Source organism: Phoca vitulina, unplaced genomic scaffold (genome assembly GCF_004348235.1).
Source record: "Phoca vitulina isolate PV1807 unplaced genomic scaffold, GSC_HSeal_1.0 scaffold158, whole genome shotgun sequence".
Taxonomy (NCBI): domain Eukaryota; kingdom Metazoa; phylum Chordata; class Mammalia; order Carnivora; family Phocidae; genus Phoca; species Phoca vitulina.
The window spans coordinates 15388-33860 of NW_022589861.1; the positions used below are offsets into that span (position 1 = coordinate 15388).

Genomic DNA, 18473 nt, shown 5'->3' on the forward strand with positions numbered 1-18473 from the left:
CAGTTAGGAAGTTCCTAAGACACTGTATAGACTCTCATGCAGTGATTAATGTACTTGCATCCAAATGAAGTGCCGTTCTCCCCTAATGTAGATATGAAACTGTTTCAATGATAACTGCCACTGCTGGAAAGTCTCCAAAATTCTTGGATTTGCACCCAGAGGCTTTTCACTGTTGGTAAGAGTTCAATTATTCAAAGTTTCACTCTCAAATTCAGGTTTAACCACAAATAATCTAAGACTGCAGATTCCAAACTGGCCATTATTAGTTTTATGTATGTTTTGGGCCATGGCAGGATTGGTGACTATTTTGTAGGGAAGACAGGAAGGAAAAAAATTGAGGCCCTATAGTTAAACTACTTGACATTCTTTTTCTCTTATACTCCCCCCTCACCCCTCACCATTTCTATGATCTTTAGAGCATGACGTAATAGCAGAACTATTAAATGGAAAAGCTAGGACCATAGGTCAGAGCTGTAGCCAAGTCCATCCTTTCAACTGATCTCAATGCGGCTCCTCTCTCAAAAGGACAACTGTGAAGCAGACATTTTTTTTTTAACAATCCCAATACTCCACACACAGAAAATATGTTGTTGTTTTCTCCAATTTCCTGGAAATAATCAACGTTATAGTGACAAAAACAGACATGAAGCCTGGATTTGGGACAATTAAAGAAATGTCATAAAAATTTATTATTCAAATCCCAAGGCAAAAAAAATCTCAGGTTGGAATCTTCCTTCATCTATTGGGCACTAGTACGTAGAAACATTAACAGCTAATATTAAGTATTATCACAATTTATTTCAGAATCAAACTAGTTTAGAAGACTAATGCACATAAATAGGCAAATGTGACAAGCTTTAGTTTTTATTTATACTTGAATGAAATCCATCTCCCTCAAGTCTAGTTTAATGCTCCTTAGCTATAAACGATTACTTCATGTCCTTGGCCTGGGGGTCAGGAGAAATCAGTTTAAAAAAAGAGCCATGAAGATGATTATTTTGCCCCAATGCATAAGAGATCTTTTCTCCTTGAAAGAAAGACCCCAAGGCCTCCATTGCACTTTTATTTGAATGTAGTATTTGGGACAGCTGTGCCAAAGGGCTGGTATTTCCCAATTTAATCTGAGGTCATAATAAAATAAGCAACAAAACAGTTATTTGGGATTTCCGTTTCTCACCCTTATCATCAAGACTCACTGCCTCCCGTCATCAATATTTATTGAGCATTTACAGTGTACTAGGCACAATAGAACATACAGAAAACATTGTCCCTGCTCTTGAGGAGCTTACATTCTAAAAGAAAAAAAAATACACCTCTTTTAAAATGATATTTTTGTTTGGTGTTTTCTGCAAGGTACTGAGGAAAATAGTCTGAGGGTGAGCTTTGGGTATAACTTAGCCCCATCATTATTTAAAGAGAGGAAGAGGAAGGATTTTAAAGGCAGACAATGACAGACCATTCAGGATAGGTAGGGCTTACAAGGAGATAAACACAATCTCATCAACTAAGGAGAGATTTGCTGCAGTAAATAGGATGAGGGAAATAGTTTGTGGGATGCAAGCAAAGGAAGCAAGGTATCCTTAGACACTGAGTGGAGCCAGAAAGATCATGCGGCCTTTTTTCCAAGTACACGGCCACCAAGTAGGAATGGTTGGTGACAAGACAGAAGGCTAAAAAAGGTAATCCTGTGCACCTGACAAATAGAATAAAGGATCAAAATTGAAGGCAGGCTATAACAATATCAAGAAATTCTTAAAAACAAAAGTGATTTGGAAGCACAAAACTTAATGCTACCCAATGTCATGATGGGCCAAGAACATTGTGGCTTCCTAAGTTAGAAAATGCCGTATACCAAAATTTTAAATGGAACACATTACTTTTTTCCAATCAATCCCCTGTCTCTGAAAAAACAAAAAAAAAACAAAAAAAACCCCCCAAAAACCAAACAAACAAAATACAAAACTTTCTCCCCCCCCCCAGGGGAGGGGAGGAATATGGGACATGGTTGGGAACAGTAGTAGTTATATTAGTAGTATTTTGTTACGATAAACTTTGTATTTAAACTTGGTAAAAGCCCATTAGCTGCCAAGAGGGAATAAGGAATAAATTTCCAAAAATGTACAATTTAGAGAAGTTTCAGAACCAGAAGACTAATTTACATGAAAAGCTGTAGAGAAAGTAGTTGAAAAGTCCATTCATAAAACTTTTATTCCACTTACATGAACTTGATACACGTGTTCTTAACAATTATGCTTGGATTGTTCATGAAAATTTCATAAGACATTAAACAAAGCTAGCCATCATCTCAAGTTATTTCCCTGTTAACTATTTTTACAGCACATGCATGTTAGGCAAGTATCAAAAAAAAAAAAAAAAAAAATCACAAAAGCAAAAAAAAACCCCAAAACAAAAAACAAAACAAAACAAAAAACCCTAAAAAAAGTTAAATACATGGGATTTTTATTTTGCTGCTGTACTTGATATACATAAAGTAATGGATATCAAGCAATTCATTTTTACTGCGTCTTTACTTGTACATTTGTTCTTAGGTTGCCTAAAACATTTAAATACAAATAAAAGGAGTGTAGCAAAAATAATGAAAGCAAACAGCAGGTAACTTTACAAATAATGGAATGTGAACCGTTTCTGCCCTTATCCAGAGTAAATTGGGTCACAATTAAAGGAACACTTCTGCAACTGTAGTCAAAGGTGTGCACACTGAGAGTATTCCACAGATACTCATGGTTCAATATGTAATATCTACAGAATACCCATTTCTACAGCCTTGTAAGTGCTCCGAACCTTAAAGTACCCACAAAAACTACACCTGTATCTGGAACCAATTATCCCTTTTATTCCCCACCAGGACAAACCAATATGTAGGCAGTTTTCTTTGCTTAGACATGGAAGCAGTTTTAACACTGGCCCTTGTGAAGCCACAATGTACCAAAAGTACTATGCCAAACATTTATAACTAGTATAAAAATTCCACATCCCCATATTGGCCACCTCAAGATGAAAACAGATAACTCCCTAAATGTTAACTGGCTCTACTCCCCTAATATTCAACATAAAAACCACATGGGAAATATAGAAATTCAAATAGAAGTAACATAAACCTGTCATAAATCGTAAACAAAAAACTATTTGTGGGACAGCATGGATGACAAATGGTCTACTGTGTAAATTTTAGAATGAGGCAGACAAAAGTTGGAAGGCCGGTTAATTTTCCCCTCCTTCTCCTGCTTCAGCTTCGTCTCCTTGGGTGTCCGATGTCCACAACTGGCAAAAGAAGGAAAGATTTTTCAGCATGTTTCAGTTTGAAAAAAATCTTAATAAATTTGTCATAGTTACCAGAATATAACCACAGCTTTTGCTGAAAGCTTTCTTTAAAAGATTACAGCAATGAAGACAGCTTCAAGATATAAAACACCCTCATTTTCTCCCTAACCTTTTTGTGTCAACACTCTAAGTACAAAGCAAGTTGTCTTCAAATAAAGTCAGATAAGAAACTCTTGGTTATCATAGAAGAGAAAGCAAAATAAAAAATACAGAAGTGCTACAAAAATGAGAATATCAAACTGCTCTGAATAGCCCCAATATGAGAGATGGATGTTTAAGTTTAGTGTACCTAAACGAGAATCATCTTAATTCAAACCCAAGTTCAAGCTCAGGTTGATTTCTTTCGTACAACATGAGACTCCCACTGCAAAGAGAATCTCACACTCCATGAAATTCAAGAGTGAGAATATCAAGTCTGAATTAAATTACAAATTTAGCTTTTCTAATGTTTTTAGCTTAGAAAAACATACCTTTTGAATCTATAGCATTCAAAATAAATAGTTGAACAGAAAACAGTATGGTCAGAACCCAATCTTCTAAGAGGTAAAAACTGAATTGTCCCATAGTGTTAAGACTATGGATGGATTCTATTAATTTTTTTCATTAATGTTAATTTTGCAGGTTAAAAAAAATCTCAAAATTATTTCAGCTTCTTCAAAAATTAGTATATTTTACAAGTCTTAACAGTCCATAATGACTTTTAGATGTAATTATAAAAGGACTGCTTATACAATGAAAAATGAAGGAAAAAAATGCAATAATACTTTTCTAACTCCCAAATCATCTATTAGCTTTATTAACCAAATAGATCTCTGCCCTGGAAAGGAGATTTCTTCCAAGGTCATATTAAGCTAAATGACCTCTGGAAGTCTGTGTGTTCCTGTTAAACGGGTTTTGTAAGATGAAATTATCTTCTAACATCTCTTCCCAGTTTTAACCTTCTAGGATTCTCAAATTTTCCATAAACACCTGAAAAAGTTGATACATTTTTCTACCAGGGTTATGTGTTGGCAATTTAGTCCATCACATCCAATCTCAAATACTAGGTAGTTTTGGCAAAATTTAACAGATAAATGATCCAATCAACCTATAATGATAACAGGTGATATTACTAAGGCTCAGAGAAGACACACAGTAATTAGTAACAGAATCGGAATGCAATCCTTGGTTCTTTTCAGTTGTTGGGAGTATGCTCTTTCATGCTATAATAATAACCAAATCAGCTGGAAGTATGTATTTCAAGCCAGGCCCTCTCAAAAAGTGATGACAATGTAACAGCAAGTAGGTCTCAATTTTTACCTTTTAGGAATGACAACATCACTTCAAATCAGAAAATAGGAAAATTCTTAATATTAAAAATACCTAACAAAGTGCTTCTTTCCTTTGACATAAAAAATTCATTCTTTAAGAAACTACAGGTTATTCTCTTGACGAAAATAAAAATCCCACAAATTTGTAAGTAGCTCCCAGTTACACTTTCTAAAATAATTTTAAGTGTTTAATAATAACAAAGTATACAATGTGGTTCAAAAAACTCTTTGATGATGATAATAACACCAGAATATAGACCTGGTTCAGAAAATTGGCAGTGAATTAGAATAAAGCTGGAAGTGAAATGTATAAAAGGATATACAGTCCTCAGGCTCTACACTGCAACTCTTCACTCCTAGCTCTCATTACCTGGCACAGCAGGTACTTGATAACTTTTTCACCTAAGATTCAAAACTTCAAAGTCAGTATTTATCTGAAGGAGAATGGGGAAACCTATGGGACTAAAGAGACATATCAACCACTTTGCAAGGTGTAGACTTTATTTGGATCCCAATTCAAATAAAAAACTGTTTATTAAAGACAATTTAAAAAAGAAACAACTTGAATGAGTACTGTTTAGATATTAAACATTATTAAGGAATTACTGTAGGTTTTTTCAATGTGATAATAGCATTACAGTTCTTTTTTCTCAGTCTGGAGTATGCTAAGGATAAGCATGACATTCCATAACAAGTCTTTTTTTTTAATTTTTTTATTAAGAGGCTAGCTAGGCAAAATAGATCTCCATTTGAATTCCATAAGGTATATGAAATTTTTTAACTGAAGTTACTGATGGAGTACCATAGCTGTATAAATATGGAAGCAACTTTATGGTCAAGAAAACCATTTTTTTTAAAAAAGGTTTTATTTATTTATTTGAGATAGAGAATGAGTGAGAGACAGAGAGAGCACGAATGGGGAGGAGGAGGAGAAGCAGGCTCACTGCTGAGCAAGGAACATGACATGGGGCTTGATCCCAGGACCCCAGGATCATGACCTGAGCCAAAGGCAGACACTTAACTGACTGAGCCACCCAGGTGCCCCAAGAAAACCATTTTTAATGGAATTTAAACATGAAGAGAACTTGTATAATTTTGATAATAAAAACTATTCTGTGACTAAAATGGAACAAATGGAAACACCCAAATTGAATTGGAAAATAAAACAGCCTATGTGATTGAAAGTCCAAAACCAGGGCTTACAAAATTATTTTAAGAACTAAAACTCTAACAATAGATATGTAACTAACTAAAGTATACATTTTTGGTCCTTGATCTAATCTTAGTTTCTATAAGGCAGTTTTTCTTCATAGCTTTAATAGCTGATACAATTTTATATTCAATAAAGAGACCAGAAATATTCCTTGTAATAATCTATAGAACATAATTTCAACCACACTGGCCATTCATGACGCTGTCATGTACTTACTGTCAAGTTGTCTCTCAGTAATTGCATTATTAGCGTGCTGTCTTTGTAGGACTCTTCACTTAATGTATCAAGTTCAGCAATGGCTTCATCAAAAGCCTATGATGAAAGAAGGACATTTCAGTGCTCAAATAATGAGGATTACTAAATTTCCACAAAACAGGTAAAATACGTACTGTCTTTGCAAGAGAGCAAGCTTTCTCCGGGGAGTTCAGAATTTCATAATAGAACACAGAGAAGTTAAGGGCCAGACCCAATCTAATAGGATGTGTTGGTTGCATTTCCTTTTTGCTGATTTCAAAAGCTTCTTGGTACGCTTGTTGTGACTGATCCACAATCCCTGGAAAATAAAACATGCCAAAACGTATCGACAAAGTTTGCACTTCATCTTCACCCCTCAAGCCAGACCTTTAATATCCAATGGTATGCTCTGAAATACTAAGCTGTAGCAACCTTGACTGAATGAGGATCTTAAATTAAAAAAAAAAAAAGAAGAAAAAAAGGCTTCTCGAAGGAACACCACCACACTAACCATTGGTCACTGTCAATACAACAACTCTTGCAATCATCTCAGAATTAATAACTAGTTTTCACTGCTCTATAGTTACGCTGTGATCACTCTCTCTTAAAATTGTGAGGAAACGGGGCGCCTGGGTGGCTCAGTCGTTAAGCGTCTGCCTTCGGCTCAGGTCATGATAAATAAAATCTTAAAAAAAAAAAAATTGTGAGGAAACATTCCTATGCACAAAATTGGCTTTTCAACAAGCATGCATTTTAGAACACCAGTATTAGGCAGTAGGTATACATTCTCAGGACTTAAAAAAAATTAATTACTGGAGCACATGGGTGGCTCAGTTGGCTAAGCCTCTGACTCTTGACTTTGGCTCAGGTCATGATCTCAGGGTTGTGAGACTGAGCCCAGCGTGGAGTCTGCTTAAGATTCTCTCTCCCCCTCGCCCTCTGCCCCTCCTACCCCTCCAAAAAAGAAAAAAGTTAATTACTGCTCTTCATTTAGAGCTCTAAACAATTATGTTTAATTGTAAACGTACAACTGTTTACATTTCAGAGAGACTACTTCCATACTGTGTTATTTTATACAAGTTAAACAAACATGTTTAAAAACAGTTTACCTTTCTTGTCATCACCAGCAGCAACCTCGGCCAAGTAACGGTAGTAGTCTCCTTTCATTTTCAAATAGAAGACTTTGCTCTCTGCTTGTGAAGCATTGGGGATCAAAAACTTTTCCAAAAGAGACTTTGGAAGAAAAGAAACAGTCACAATAAGAATATTTACAAGACTGAAAAAATCTTCACTTCTTAACAGCATACTACAGCCTAATACCCAATTATTACCAGAGTACAATAGTTGAACTGCAGTAGGCTCATAAATTTGTGGTTTAAAAGCAGAATGCTTTAGGGCGCCTGGGTGGCTCAGTCGTTAAGTGGCTGCCTTCGGCTCAGGTCATGATCCCAGGGTCCTGGGATCAAGCCCTGCATTGGGCTCCCTGCTCTGCAGGAAGCCTGCTTCTCCCTCTCCCACTCCCCCTGCTTGTGTTCCTACTCTCGCTGTCTCTGTCAAATAAATAAATAAAATCTTTAAAAAAAAAAAAATCTTTTAAAAAGCAGAATGCTTTGGGTAGCAATGCTTAAAAAGTGAAGTTAGTGTTGAGTTTATTACTTAAGGACACATTTTGAGTATGTGCCTCCCCCGCACAGTACTATCTGTTTACATGCTGATAAAGACCACATGCTTCAGTGAATGTGAAAGCATGAGAGCTCATAACAAGCTTTTTCTACTAAGTTGACAAACTTTCCATTTTCAAGGTAGTCATTAGAATGGAAAGAACACAAGAGATAAACTTTTGGGACTCTCGGAGGATTATGACTCAAGCAAAAACCAATCATGTTAAGAGACACTACCAGAGTCCATAACCGAGAAAGCAGAACAAAATTAACTTCATTTAGAACACAATTCAAGCAAAACCTCACAACAGGTACCAAGTTGTTCAAAGTCAAAGTTTTATTGTTCCTAATTAAAGTTAAGACAGTGGTATGGGGCGCCTGGGTGGCACAGTCGTAAGCGTCACACTCTGGTTTTGGCTCAGGTCATGATTTCAGGGTTGTGAGATCCAGCTCCCCACCAGGCTCCCCACTCAGCAGGGGGCCTGCTGGAGATTCTTGTCTCCCTCACCCTCTCCCTGCTTGCTCTCTCCCTCTCTCAAGTAAATAAATCTTTAAAAAAACTAAATAAAGACAGTGGTAGATAGGTTTATGAGAATTACAGATCTGAAGAGTAAACCTTTTATTAATTTCCTTAAAGTGATTTTTAGCTAATAAAATACATATTTACAGACCATACCAACAGATAAAATTTCATCTTGTATAATTTTGTTTAAAACTATTAACAATCTAAACTAATTTAAATCCTAGCATGCTAATAATTATTATATTCTACAATTGATTTAAAGCAAAAAAAAAAAAAATCAGATCGTTGTATTAAGGGGAGAAGGCACAAAAAACTAGTGAGTTTTTTTTTAAGAGGAAAAAAGATAATTCCAGTAGTACAATTAGGCAAATGTTAATAAAAATACTCAAAAAACAAAACCATTCTCACCACCCCCAATTTTCCTCCTAGCTAAAAATACCCTAGGAATCAAGGTGAAAATCAGTTTTCAACTGGGCTTAGCCCCAACTAGTCCATTTTTACAAGAAGAGTTATCGAATTCTTGATTCTTGGTTTCTGTCCTTCTGGCAGTCACGCAGTTTAGTCTACTTATATGCCAAACAGTTTGAAGCTACAGATACCCACATGAAGTGGGTAGGGGCCAACATGGCAGTAGGGCCAAGCTGCACTGCATTATTGGAAGGGGGTCAAGGTGAGAAGTCAAACTACTACGTTTCCTGTGGTTATTAACCAGTATTTGAAACTACTGGCCTAAAATCAGATGAACACTTTGGTTAGGATAACAAAAACTTTATTATACCACACCCATACCTTCATATTCAAAGGCCTCTCAGCTGCGTTTGTCCTTTGAACACCACGCTCTTTAGGACATAAGCACTCTTTTTCTATTTTTATTTTTAAAGATTTTATTTTATTTATTTGACAGAGAGACAGTGAGAGAAGGGACACAAGCAGGGGGAATGGGAGAGGGAGAAGCAGGCTCCCCGCTGAGCAGGGAGCCCGACGCGGGGCTCGATCCCAGGACCCTGGGACCATGACCTGAGCTGAAGGCAGACGCTTAACGACTGAGCCACCCAGGCGCCCCCATAAGCGCTCTCTGAAAACTGACTATGGCAGCTCTTTTGGGATCTGCCTCAAAAACAGAAGATAGTTCCATTTAATATAGTAAGTGGATTTTTCACTTAAGTGAATATGAATTTTTCACGTAAGAAACAAATGACCAGGCCTTTTCAAGTTTTATATCTTAATACAAAATACATTATTCATTCAACTATGGAAGATGGTATAGCATAATGGCTTTGGAGTCAGTCTAGTAAATGGTGGCATTCCACACTTCAAATGGTAAATTCAATTTCTGACTGGCTAAGCTGAAGGTTAGACTATGAAGTCTAACTAAAGAAAAAGTAATAACGTGACTAACCAGAATTCACAAATAACTTCAAACAGCAAGAGAAAAATATATAAATTTAAAGAAGGCTCCATATACAAGTCTTTGACTCATTTACATAAGTAAGATTATACTAAAATATCTTCAAATAAAACTGACAATAACTAAGCCCAAACATGAAAGTTATTTTTCACTTATGCAGTTCTATTTCATATTTTACTGCTTAAACCTATTTTTCACATTCACTTAATTCTCCAAATATTTAAATGCCCCTGTGCTAAACACTGAGAAATAAATGGTGGGCAAGGTCGTCTCTAACTTTGTGTTAAGTGGTCTAGCAAGGAAGACAAATGAAACTGAGAATAACATTGCCTAGTCACGTCCTTCAACTTTGCTTTTTTTTTTTAAAAAGATTTTCTTTATTTGACAGAGAGAGACACAGCAAGAGGGGGAACACAAGCAGAGGGAGTGGGAGAGGGAGAAGCAGGCTTCCCGCCGAGCAGGGAGCCCGATGCGGGGCTCGATCCCAGGACCCTGGGACCATGACCTGAACTGAAGGCAGATGCTTAATGACTGAGCCACCCAGACGTCCCCCTTCAACTTTCCAATGACTTTAACCCATTCTATGTCAAGATGAAGGCCACAAACACGTGTAGTCAAGGTGACAAGAAATGTTACAACCCATCTTTAGTAACACATCTTTTATGAGTACTAACTTCTATATCCCTAGTAACATCGTGTGTAACTCAAAAGGAAAATTTTTTAAACAGTAGTTAAGCACCTCTTCCCCCAAAGTGAACACTGCTTTAGCAGTAACAGAAACAACTTTAAAAGATATTAACCAGAAACTACAAGTAATAGGAAGGCAAGACAACAGTCATCAAGCAGCTTACTGACCCAACGATAGACCAAAAGGACCAAGAGTGAAGTATCAACAGTGGCAAACAAATGTTTCTAGTGAAATGCTGACTACAAGCTGAGAAAGCAAGCTCATTAAACTGTACACTACAAAAATGTGCAGTTCTTTGTATGTCAGTTATACTTCAATAAAGCTGTCACAAGTAAAAAGCTGAGAACGGGATAAATGGCATACTTTTGTCTATTGTATCTTCTGATGACAAAACTCTAAGAACCATTAAAACTTAAAACACAAGAAGACAGACTGGATATTAAAGATTAAATAAATATTTAAATAAATATTATTAAAGATTAAATAAAAGGGCTAACACTTGGTTCAATTGGCTAGGAAAAAACAGAATTGTGGTAGACAATCTCCAAAGATAGCCTCCACTAACTCCCTTGCCATCCCTGTACACATATGCCATTCCTCCTCTTGTCAAGATGTGGAATTTATTTCCTTTCTCCTGAGTCTGGGCTAACTTTGATGACTTGCTTTGACCAAGAGAATGCAGTGGAAGGGACTGAGTTCCATTTCTGAGCTTAACCCAAGAAGACTGGCTGCCTCCCTCCCCTTTTGCTCTTGGAACCCTAGGCTAGCATATAAAAAGTCAAACTACCCTGCTGGAGAGAAAGGCCAAGCTAGCCCCAGGAATGGGACATGTTAGGTAAAGCCATTCAGGTGTTTCAGCCCCAGTCAAATGCAGCAATGAGTGACTCCAGCCAATACCATGTGAAGAGCTGCAGTTGAGGCAAACCGCAGGATCACAAGAAGGAATAAATCATTGTTTTAAGTTACTATGTTTTGAATGGTTATGCAGCAACAGACAAGAGAAAAATTTATAAAGCTATTTCAATAATAAAGATAACACTTCTAATACTTACTTTAATTTGATCCTTTCATAAACCTACCCATGAGAAACTAAACTACCCTACAGAAGACAATGGGGCCCAGCTCAACGTGTGAAGGTACAACTCCAACTAGGCAATCTGACCTGTACTACTACAATTATGCTACATTTTCTTCTGCCCTAATAGGGTGCTATACCTACAAAAAAGGATAATGTGATTCCAAGATATTAATACAATTAGGAATCAAAATTAAGGAAAATGATTCAGTTCTATAATGTATAATGAGACCAAAGCTATAGTATATTGCTTCTTTAAGAAATTTATCAAGACAGGCATTGACAAACTGGAGAATATCCAAGAAAGCAAGCAAGAATGGTAAAGAAACTAGAAACTTGTCATGAAAATTGAAAGAATGGCTCTAGACAAGACTAGTTAAGTTCAGCAAGAGGCAGATTTCTGCTCAATAAGAGAGATTTGTATGAGTGGTCCAAACTTGGAATAAGCCACCTAATCAAATAGCTCCACCTACTCTTACAGAGATTTTAAGGAAAAATAAGGTGATTACTTGGGGTATTTTATAGATTCATAAATCAGATGTGGTTTCATTCAACTCTAATGTAAGATATGGAAGATACAGAGTTCATTCAATTAAGTTAGTTTTAGCACTAAAGAAGTGATTAAGTATGTTAATTTGTCAAATTGACCAAAGAAAAATAAAATATACATTTTCCAGATTTAGAAGCCACAGGAAAGAGGCAAAGTAGGAAGACCAAGATGGAAAGAGTAAGAACAAAAGGAAAAAGGAATCAGCACTTATCAGAAAGCAGCAGTGACAAGGAAAAAATTGGAGGTGAGCAAATTTAAAAATCAAATAGAGGAAAGGACTAATAGCTATTTTCAAAAAATACAAAAACTTGAGAATATCCTACTCAATATATAATGCAACCTTCTAAACTTCATTCATCTAAAGTGATGATTACTCTGGGACACTGTTAAGAATCTGAATTTCTAAGGGGAAACAGCATTATATAAGTGGTAGATGAGACATTACAACTTCCAATCATAAACAAAGGGTAGGCTGACTACTGATGTACCTCCACTTACAAAATTCTTCATATAACACAGTACATTAACTTTCTAATCCAAATGTAATTAAAATGGAAAAGGATATTTAAGTCAAACACAAAATTAAAGAACATCTTACACTCAAGCACCGAGGCTATATAATCTGTATGAATCTTGCTAAAATATAATTTGATTAAAAAATTCACGGTATTGCCTCAGCAATTTAAAAATCTGCTTTTGATGACAACCACTGTCTTTTAAAGATACCATGGCCAACATTTTCAAAAATATCTATGATTAATTTGCGAAATTAGAGTGAACGCATATTCTGACTTTATATATATATATAAGGTAAAATGGGATAGGAAGCAGCAGGATGCTATTAGAAGCCCATATTCAACATCTTTCTGTAAATGGTTCATAATCCAGTGCTAAATGATATGTTCTTAAGAAAAGACACTGAAACAATCTATCAATGGATAAATTATGTGACCCTTGAGATCTTAAAAAGACTTTTCTCTCTTTACAGGCACAATTAACCTCTTAGGTTGTGAAAACACTTAAGATATATGGGGACAAGTAATGACTTTCCCCCCCAAACCAGTCAATTTACCAGAGCAGAATATATTAGCAAGTTTCTAACACATGCTTTGATCAAAGGATGATCTACATACCATAAATGCTTTGACTTTGGAGTGTATTCAAATTAAGGAACCATATAAACATGTCATCTAGTTCTGACTGCCCTTCCTGGGGTAGGTTCAACCTGCCTTCTTCATTAACAAGAACTTAACATTCAATCCTGGCTGTGGTCAAATATTTCTAATGAAAGGTTTATAAACTGAAAAGTCTCTCTCTATTCTACTGATATACCATACCACTGGTCCTTTAGTATGATTATAGTCTGAAATTAAGAGTAAAACATCACCTTAGGCAACAATTAGACTAGAAACCACCTAAAACACCAAAACTACTACCTTAATTGGTAGCAAGACCCTAATCTCTGGGTATCCAAGCACTTCCTAGAGCATCAGCTTGGTGTAATAAAGCATAAACTCTAAAATCAGACAGACTTTGAATGCCTCTCTCATCATTAATTTTGAAATATTGGGCAAATTAATCTCTCAGAGCTAATCTATAAAACTAAATGAAAATCTAGTTATATAAATGATCAACATGAAAATCTACTTCAAAAGGCTGCTATGAGGTCTAAATGAGAGTATAAATAGGAAAATCATAGTTCCTGACAGAGCAGGCACTCTATTCAGATATAACACATGAGATCTTGACATTCAAAAATCTGCTCTAGTGGCTCTTGTAATCTCATTTTTAACACTTTGAATTCAGTAATCTAAATCTGTGTAACTATTAAGAGGGGTAAAATAATGTGAGTTAATATATAGAAAGCAGGGGCGCCTGGGTGGCTCAGTTGGTTAAGCGACTGCCTTCGGCTCAGGTCATGATCCTGGAGTCCCGGGATCGAGTCCCACATCAGGCTCCCTGCTCAGCAGGGAGTCTGCTTCTCCCTCTGACCCTCCTCCCTCTCATGCTCTCTCTCATTCTCTCTCTCGCAAAAAAAAAAAAAAAAAAAATATATATATATATATAGAAAGCATTTAGAACAGGGCAAGAAGGGATACCCTTTGGAGGACAGAACAGTCTAATCTGAACTAGCATTCTCTAACCAACTATTTTCTTTCAAGTACTGTCTAAACTAATCAAGTAAATAAGTTATCATAGGAAATATTTGCACTATAATTAACTTTAAAATGACACCTTAACCAGCCAACCCACCAACATCCCAGAAACCCACCTTAGTTCCAGACTCCCCCTCCTCTTATGTGATCTAATTTCCTTATGTTTAAAAAATGCTAACTTATTCCTCCCAACCATAAGTACTTATTCTTTCTCTCTAAACGTACACTTTCAGGGTGGCTGGGTGGCTCAGCCAGTTAAGCATCTGCCTTCAGCTCAGGTCATGATCCCAGGGTCCTGGGATCGAGCCCCGCATCTGGCTCCCTGCTCCTCCCTCTCCCTCTGACTGCTGCTCCCCCTGCTTGTGCTCTCTCTCCAAATAAAAAAATAAAATCTTAAAAAAAAATAAAAAAATAAACAGATACATGTTCTAGAAAAAAACTAAGTAAGAACAATAAATGCTCCATATTTAAGGTTTAAAGATTTTTGGTTTTAGGACTGCTTTATACTCATTAAAAACATTTAGAAAGCTGTCAAGATCATGGAAGTGGTGGATACAAGTTTTCCAAAATTCTCATTTGTGTTTCAAAGCTTAACTTTTACCACTGGTCACAAATACCATTTGTTTTCATTAAAGTGACAAGATCACTTCTTCATTTTCAAGATGTCTGCCAAATACTCAAGCCTGAATAACCATAGCTTGCCTTTCTGTCATTCTTTGAAGTAAAGAGTGTTCTGTGGGGTAAAAAAAGGGAGCAGCTAAGTTCAGCTCACGATCTTTTCCTGGAGGTTAACTGTTATACTTCTCATTATGCCTCACAGAATATTAAAAAGATTATCTACATAAGGGCTATTAATGATTTTATAGCTTCAAGGACAGTAAGTAAAGCCAGTATCCACCGCCCCAAAAAACTAGATGGGTGGTGGTGAGGAATACATAAATTACTAATACAGTATGGTCCCACTTAGTATTAGGACCAGCAGTTTTTGCATCAGTGCTAATGTCCACACAGTGAAGAATCAATGGTGACTCAGTATTATCATAAAAATAATTGTGACCTCAGGGACCCCCTCTAAAAGGAGTCCATGCATCACTATTGATTTAAAGCAATCTGTGCTAAATACCATCCACCTTTAAATATCCAGCTCTAATTCTATGTTCTCCCTAAAGCTAATTCTCAAAACTATTCAGTTTAGGCCTATGTTTTCTATACCTCTAGTGTTTAGTGAAGAGTTTTTTTTTTTTTTTAAAGATTTTATTTATTTTAAAGACCGAGCAAGCAAGCAAATGAGCGAGCTAGCACAAGCAGGGGTTGGAGCAGAGGGAAAAGGACAAGCAGACTATGTGCTGAGCAGAGCCCAACATGGGGCTCAATCCCACAACTCCTAAGATCATGACCTGAGCTGAAATCAAGAGTTTGATGCTTAACCAACTGAGCCACCCAGGCACCCCAAGAGCTTTTAATTAAAGAAGAAAAAAAGGAAATATCCTAATTTGTCAATAATAGACTAGTTAAATAAATTATATTACACATATATACACATAAATTATAGTACACATATATAACGCTACAAAACATTTTAAAAATGAGGTGTCAATATGGAATAAAGCCTAAGACATACACCAAAGTGCATGTGTGTGCACAAGTTACAGAATACTTTGGGGAGTTTTTTGGTTTTGCTTGTTTCTTAAAGATTTTATTTTTAAGTAATCTCTACACCCAACGTGGGGTTCAAATTTACAACCCTGAAATCAAGAGTCCCATACTCTACTGACTAAGTCAGCCAGGTGCCCTCAGAGTACTTTGTATATAATCCTAACTCATGTGTCTTCTTCAAGGATAGAATTGTTTGCATAGGAACGATAAATTCCCAGAAGGGTAAAAATAGGACTAAGGCTAATACAGATTACCTCTGAGCAGGTAGGACAAAAATCAGAAAATTTTTATTTTTTTTTTTTTACTTCATATCCTATGCTCTTTAACATCTAAATTATCCAGAGTAAAAAATTTAATTTTATACCTTTAACTTTTCACATACATATCTATTCTTAACCTACTTATAGGCTCTTTACAGAAACAAGTTTTATACATATTAGGCACTTAAATATTAAATCCCCAGGCTGAATTACATATGCATAATTCAAACAGTTTCATTTTAATAGAACAGAAGAAACCTAGAATAATCTTGAGGAAATAAACTTAGTTCAGCAACCTGAAAACTATCAAAAGTTCATCATCTTACCCAACTTCTAGTTAAAACATGATAGAAATTCTTAAGGTTGGTACTGTAAGGTAATGATTATTCTGCAAAAAAGAGAAAAAACAATATTCTGTTTTCTCTAAAGACCTAAGACATTGCTCCAAAATGACAAGTGTTTGGGTGTTATAAGCACATATACAGATGACCCTTGAACAACATGGGTTTGAACTGCATGGGTCCACCGAGAAGTGGGTTTTTTTTTTAATAGTATGGTACTATAAATGTATTTTCTCTTCCTTATGATTTTCTTAACATTGTATTTTCTCTAGTTTAATTTTAAGGATACAGTGTACAACACCTATAACATACAAAATATGTGTTAACAGACTGTTTATGTTACTGGTAAGGCTTCCAGCCAACAGAAGGCTGTTAAGTTTTTGGGGAGTCAATAGTTATACAATTTTCAACTGCATAGGGGGGTGGTCTCCACCCCAACCCCCACGTTGTTCAAGGGTCAACTATATTCAGAAACAGCAGCCAAGGGGAGGCTAGGTACATATATATCCTAATATGCTTGCAAGACCCCTGGATAAGCTGCAGGGTTCTATGTAATGACCCTGAAGGAGGCTAAGGGAGACAAAAATCCAGAGATAAAGTCTTCCTGCGTTTCACTCCAACATTAATTTCAAAACCTCCCTTCCAATTTTATCCCAGGAAAACTTCTCTAATGCACTTCCTATCCCACCACTATTCCTTAGATTTTCTTTAAACTCAAGGTCACTTTTTCTTCCTTTCTTTCTTAAATGAGAATCAATTTATAGACTAAGGGTCCTTAGACTAAAATCTAAAAAATTAACAAATACCCATTAGAAAGTACACATTTATTTCAGCCCTAAAGAACAGTGACTATGCACTTAAATTAAATCACTGGCCTATATGCTGTGATTTGGGCTTGCCAATTAGAATACATGAAGCCAGCTAGCTAGTGAACTATGTCTTTCAAAGCAAAATTACAAGTTACAGAACTGGGATATCTTCCCTTTTCAAAGAGTAATCCATCAGAAAATGACATAATCTATTCAGAAAGTACTTTGGCAAAATACATTCAGTTCATAACCTTTTGACAAAACAAACATACTATGTGGCGTCTATCTTAAAAAAAAAACAACTCAACTGATTAATACTTTTGTATCATACGGCGTTTCTACAAGTCTTCAGTGGTTTAAATTAATGTCCTATCTCGGTATCTTGGTTAAGTAACAGGATAGTATCACGTGTCTCCTAGAGGGCACAATATCACTTCCAGGAAATGGAATTCTTCCCAAAATGCACCATCTGAATTATAAGAACTCACCGGAGAAATCCAAATTGAGGGACAGTCAACAAAATAATAGGCCAGTACTCTGAATTAGGGGTTATAAGTGGTACTATCTGTGAATAAATTCTCTAGGTTATACAGTTTATTTCATCAGTTATTTTACAAAATGCTAATTTTGATAATTATACTGTGGTTATATACGACATGTTAATACTTAGGGAATTGGGTAAAGGATATATGGGAAATACTTCATACTATTTTTCCAATTTTTTTCCCTAAGTTGAAATTATTTCAAAATGAAAAGTTAAAAAATAAGGTAACTGGTTAGAAAGAATTTAACTACCATATGTAAAAATAAAAAGGCTATTTTCCATTTTTGTTATTTAATATTATATAAAAATAAGTTTTAAAGAAAAATCCTTTTTAATAGTGACTATTTCTAGAACATGACAATACCAGTGAGTTTGCTCCTCCACGCTCAGACCATTTTTGTGCTCAATTGTATTTTTCAAATTTCCTTATTTGATTGGTAAAATTTGTATTTAGGAGAGAAACAGCACAAAAACAAGTGCTGATACATTTGTAAACAAAAATATGAGGGGTACAAAGGAGGCTCCCACTTTTTCTTAGTATTGCACTACTAGTACTAAATTTTATTTCCATTAAGATAAATATGCATGTCATTAGCAAATAGTAAATAGCCGCAGAATATCAAAGCAAAAGAACCCCTAATGAGACATTTATGGACTGCAATTTGAAAATATGCCTAGAGTATGTCTCCTTTGACTTGACCTC

At 35.8% G+C, this 18473-nt stretch overlaps 1 protein-coding gene across 1 annotated transcript in view; it reads right to left on the reverse strand.

Annotated features, from left to right (window-relative positions):
- Positions 1-655: 655 nt before the first annotated feature.
- Positions 656-18473, reverse strand: part of LOC116628965 (14-3-3 protein zeta/delta) — a 32442-nt gene continuing 14624 nt past the window's right edge. The window contains exons 3-6 of the mRNA XM_032399275.1: positions 7209-7332; positions 6255-6418; positions 6082-6177; positions 656-3282 (exon numbers count right to left, since the gene is read on the reverse strand). Of these exons, the coding sequence (XP_032255166.1) occupies positions 3223-3282; positions 6082-6177; positions 6255-6418; positions 7209-7332 (444 nt within the window). The 3' untranslated portion in view covers positions 656-3222. The remainder of the gene's footprint in view (positions 3283-6081; positions 6178-6254; positions 6419-7208; positions 7333-18473) is intronic.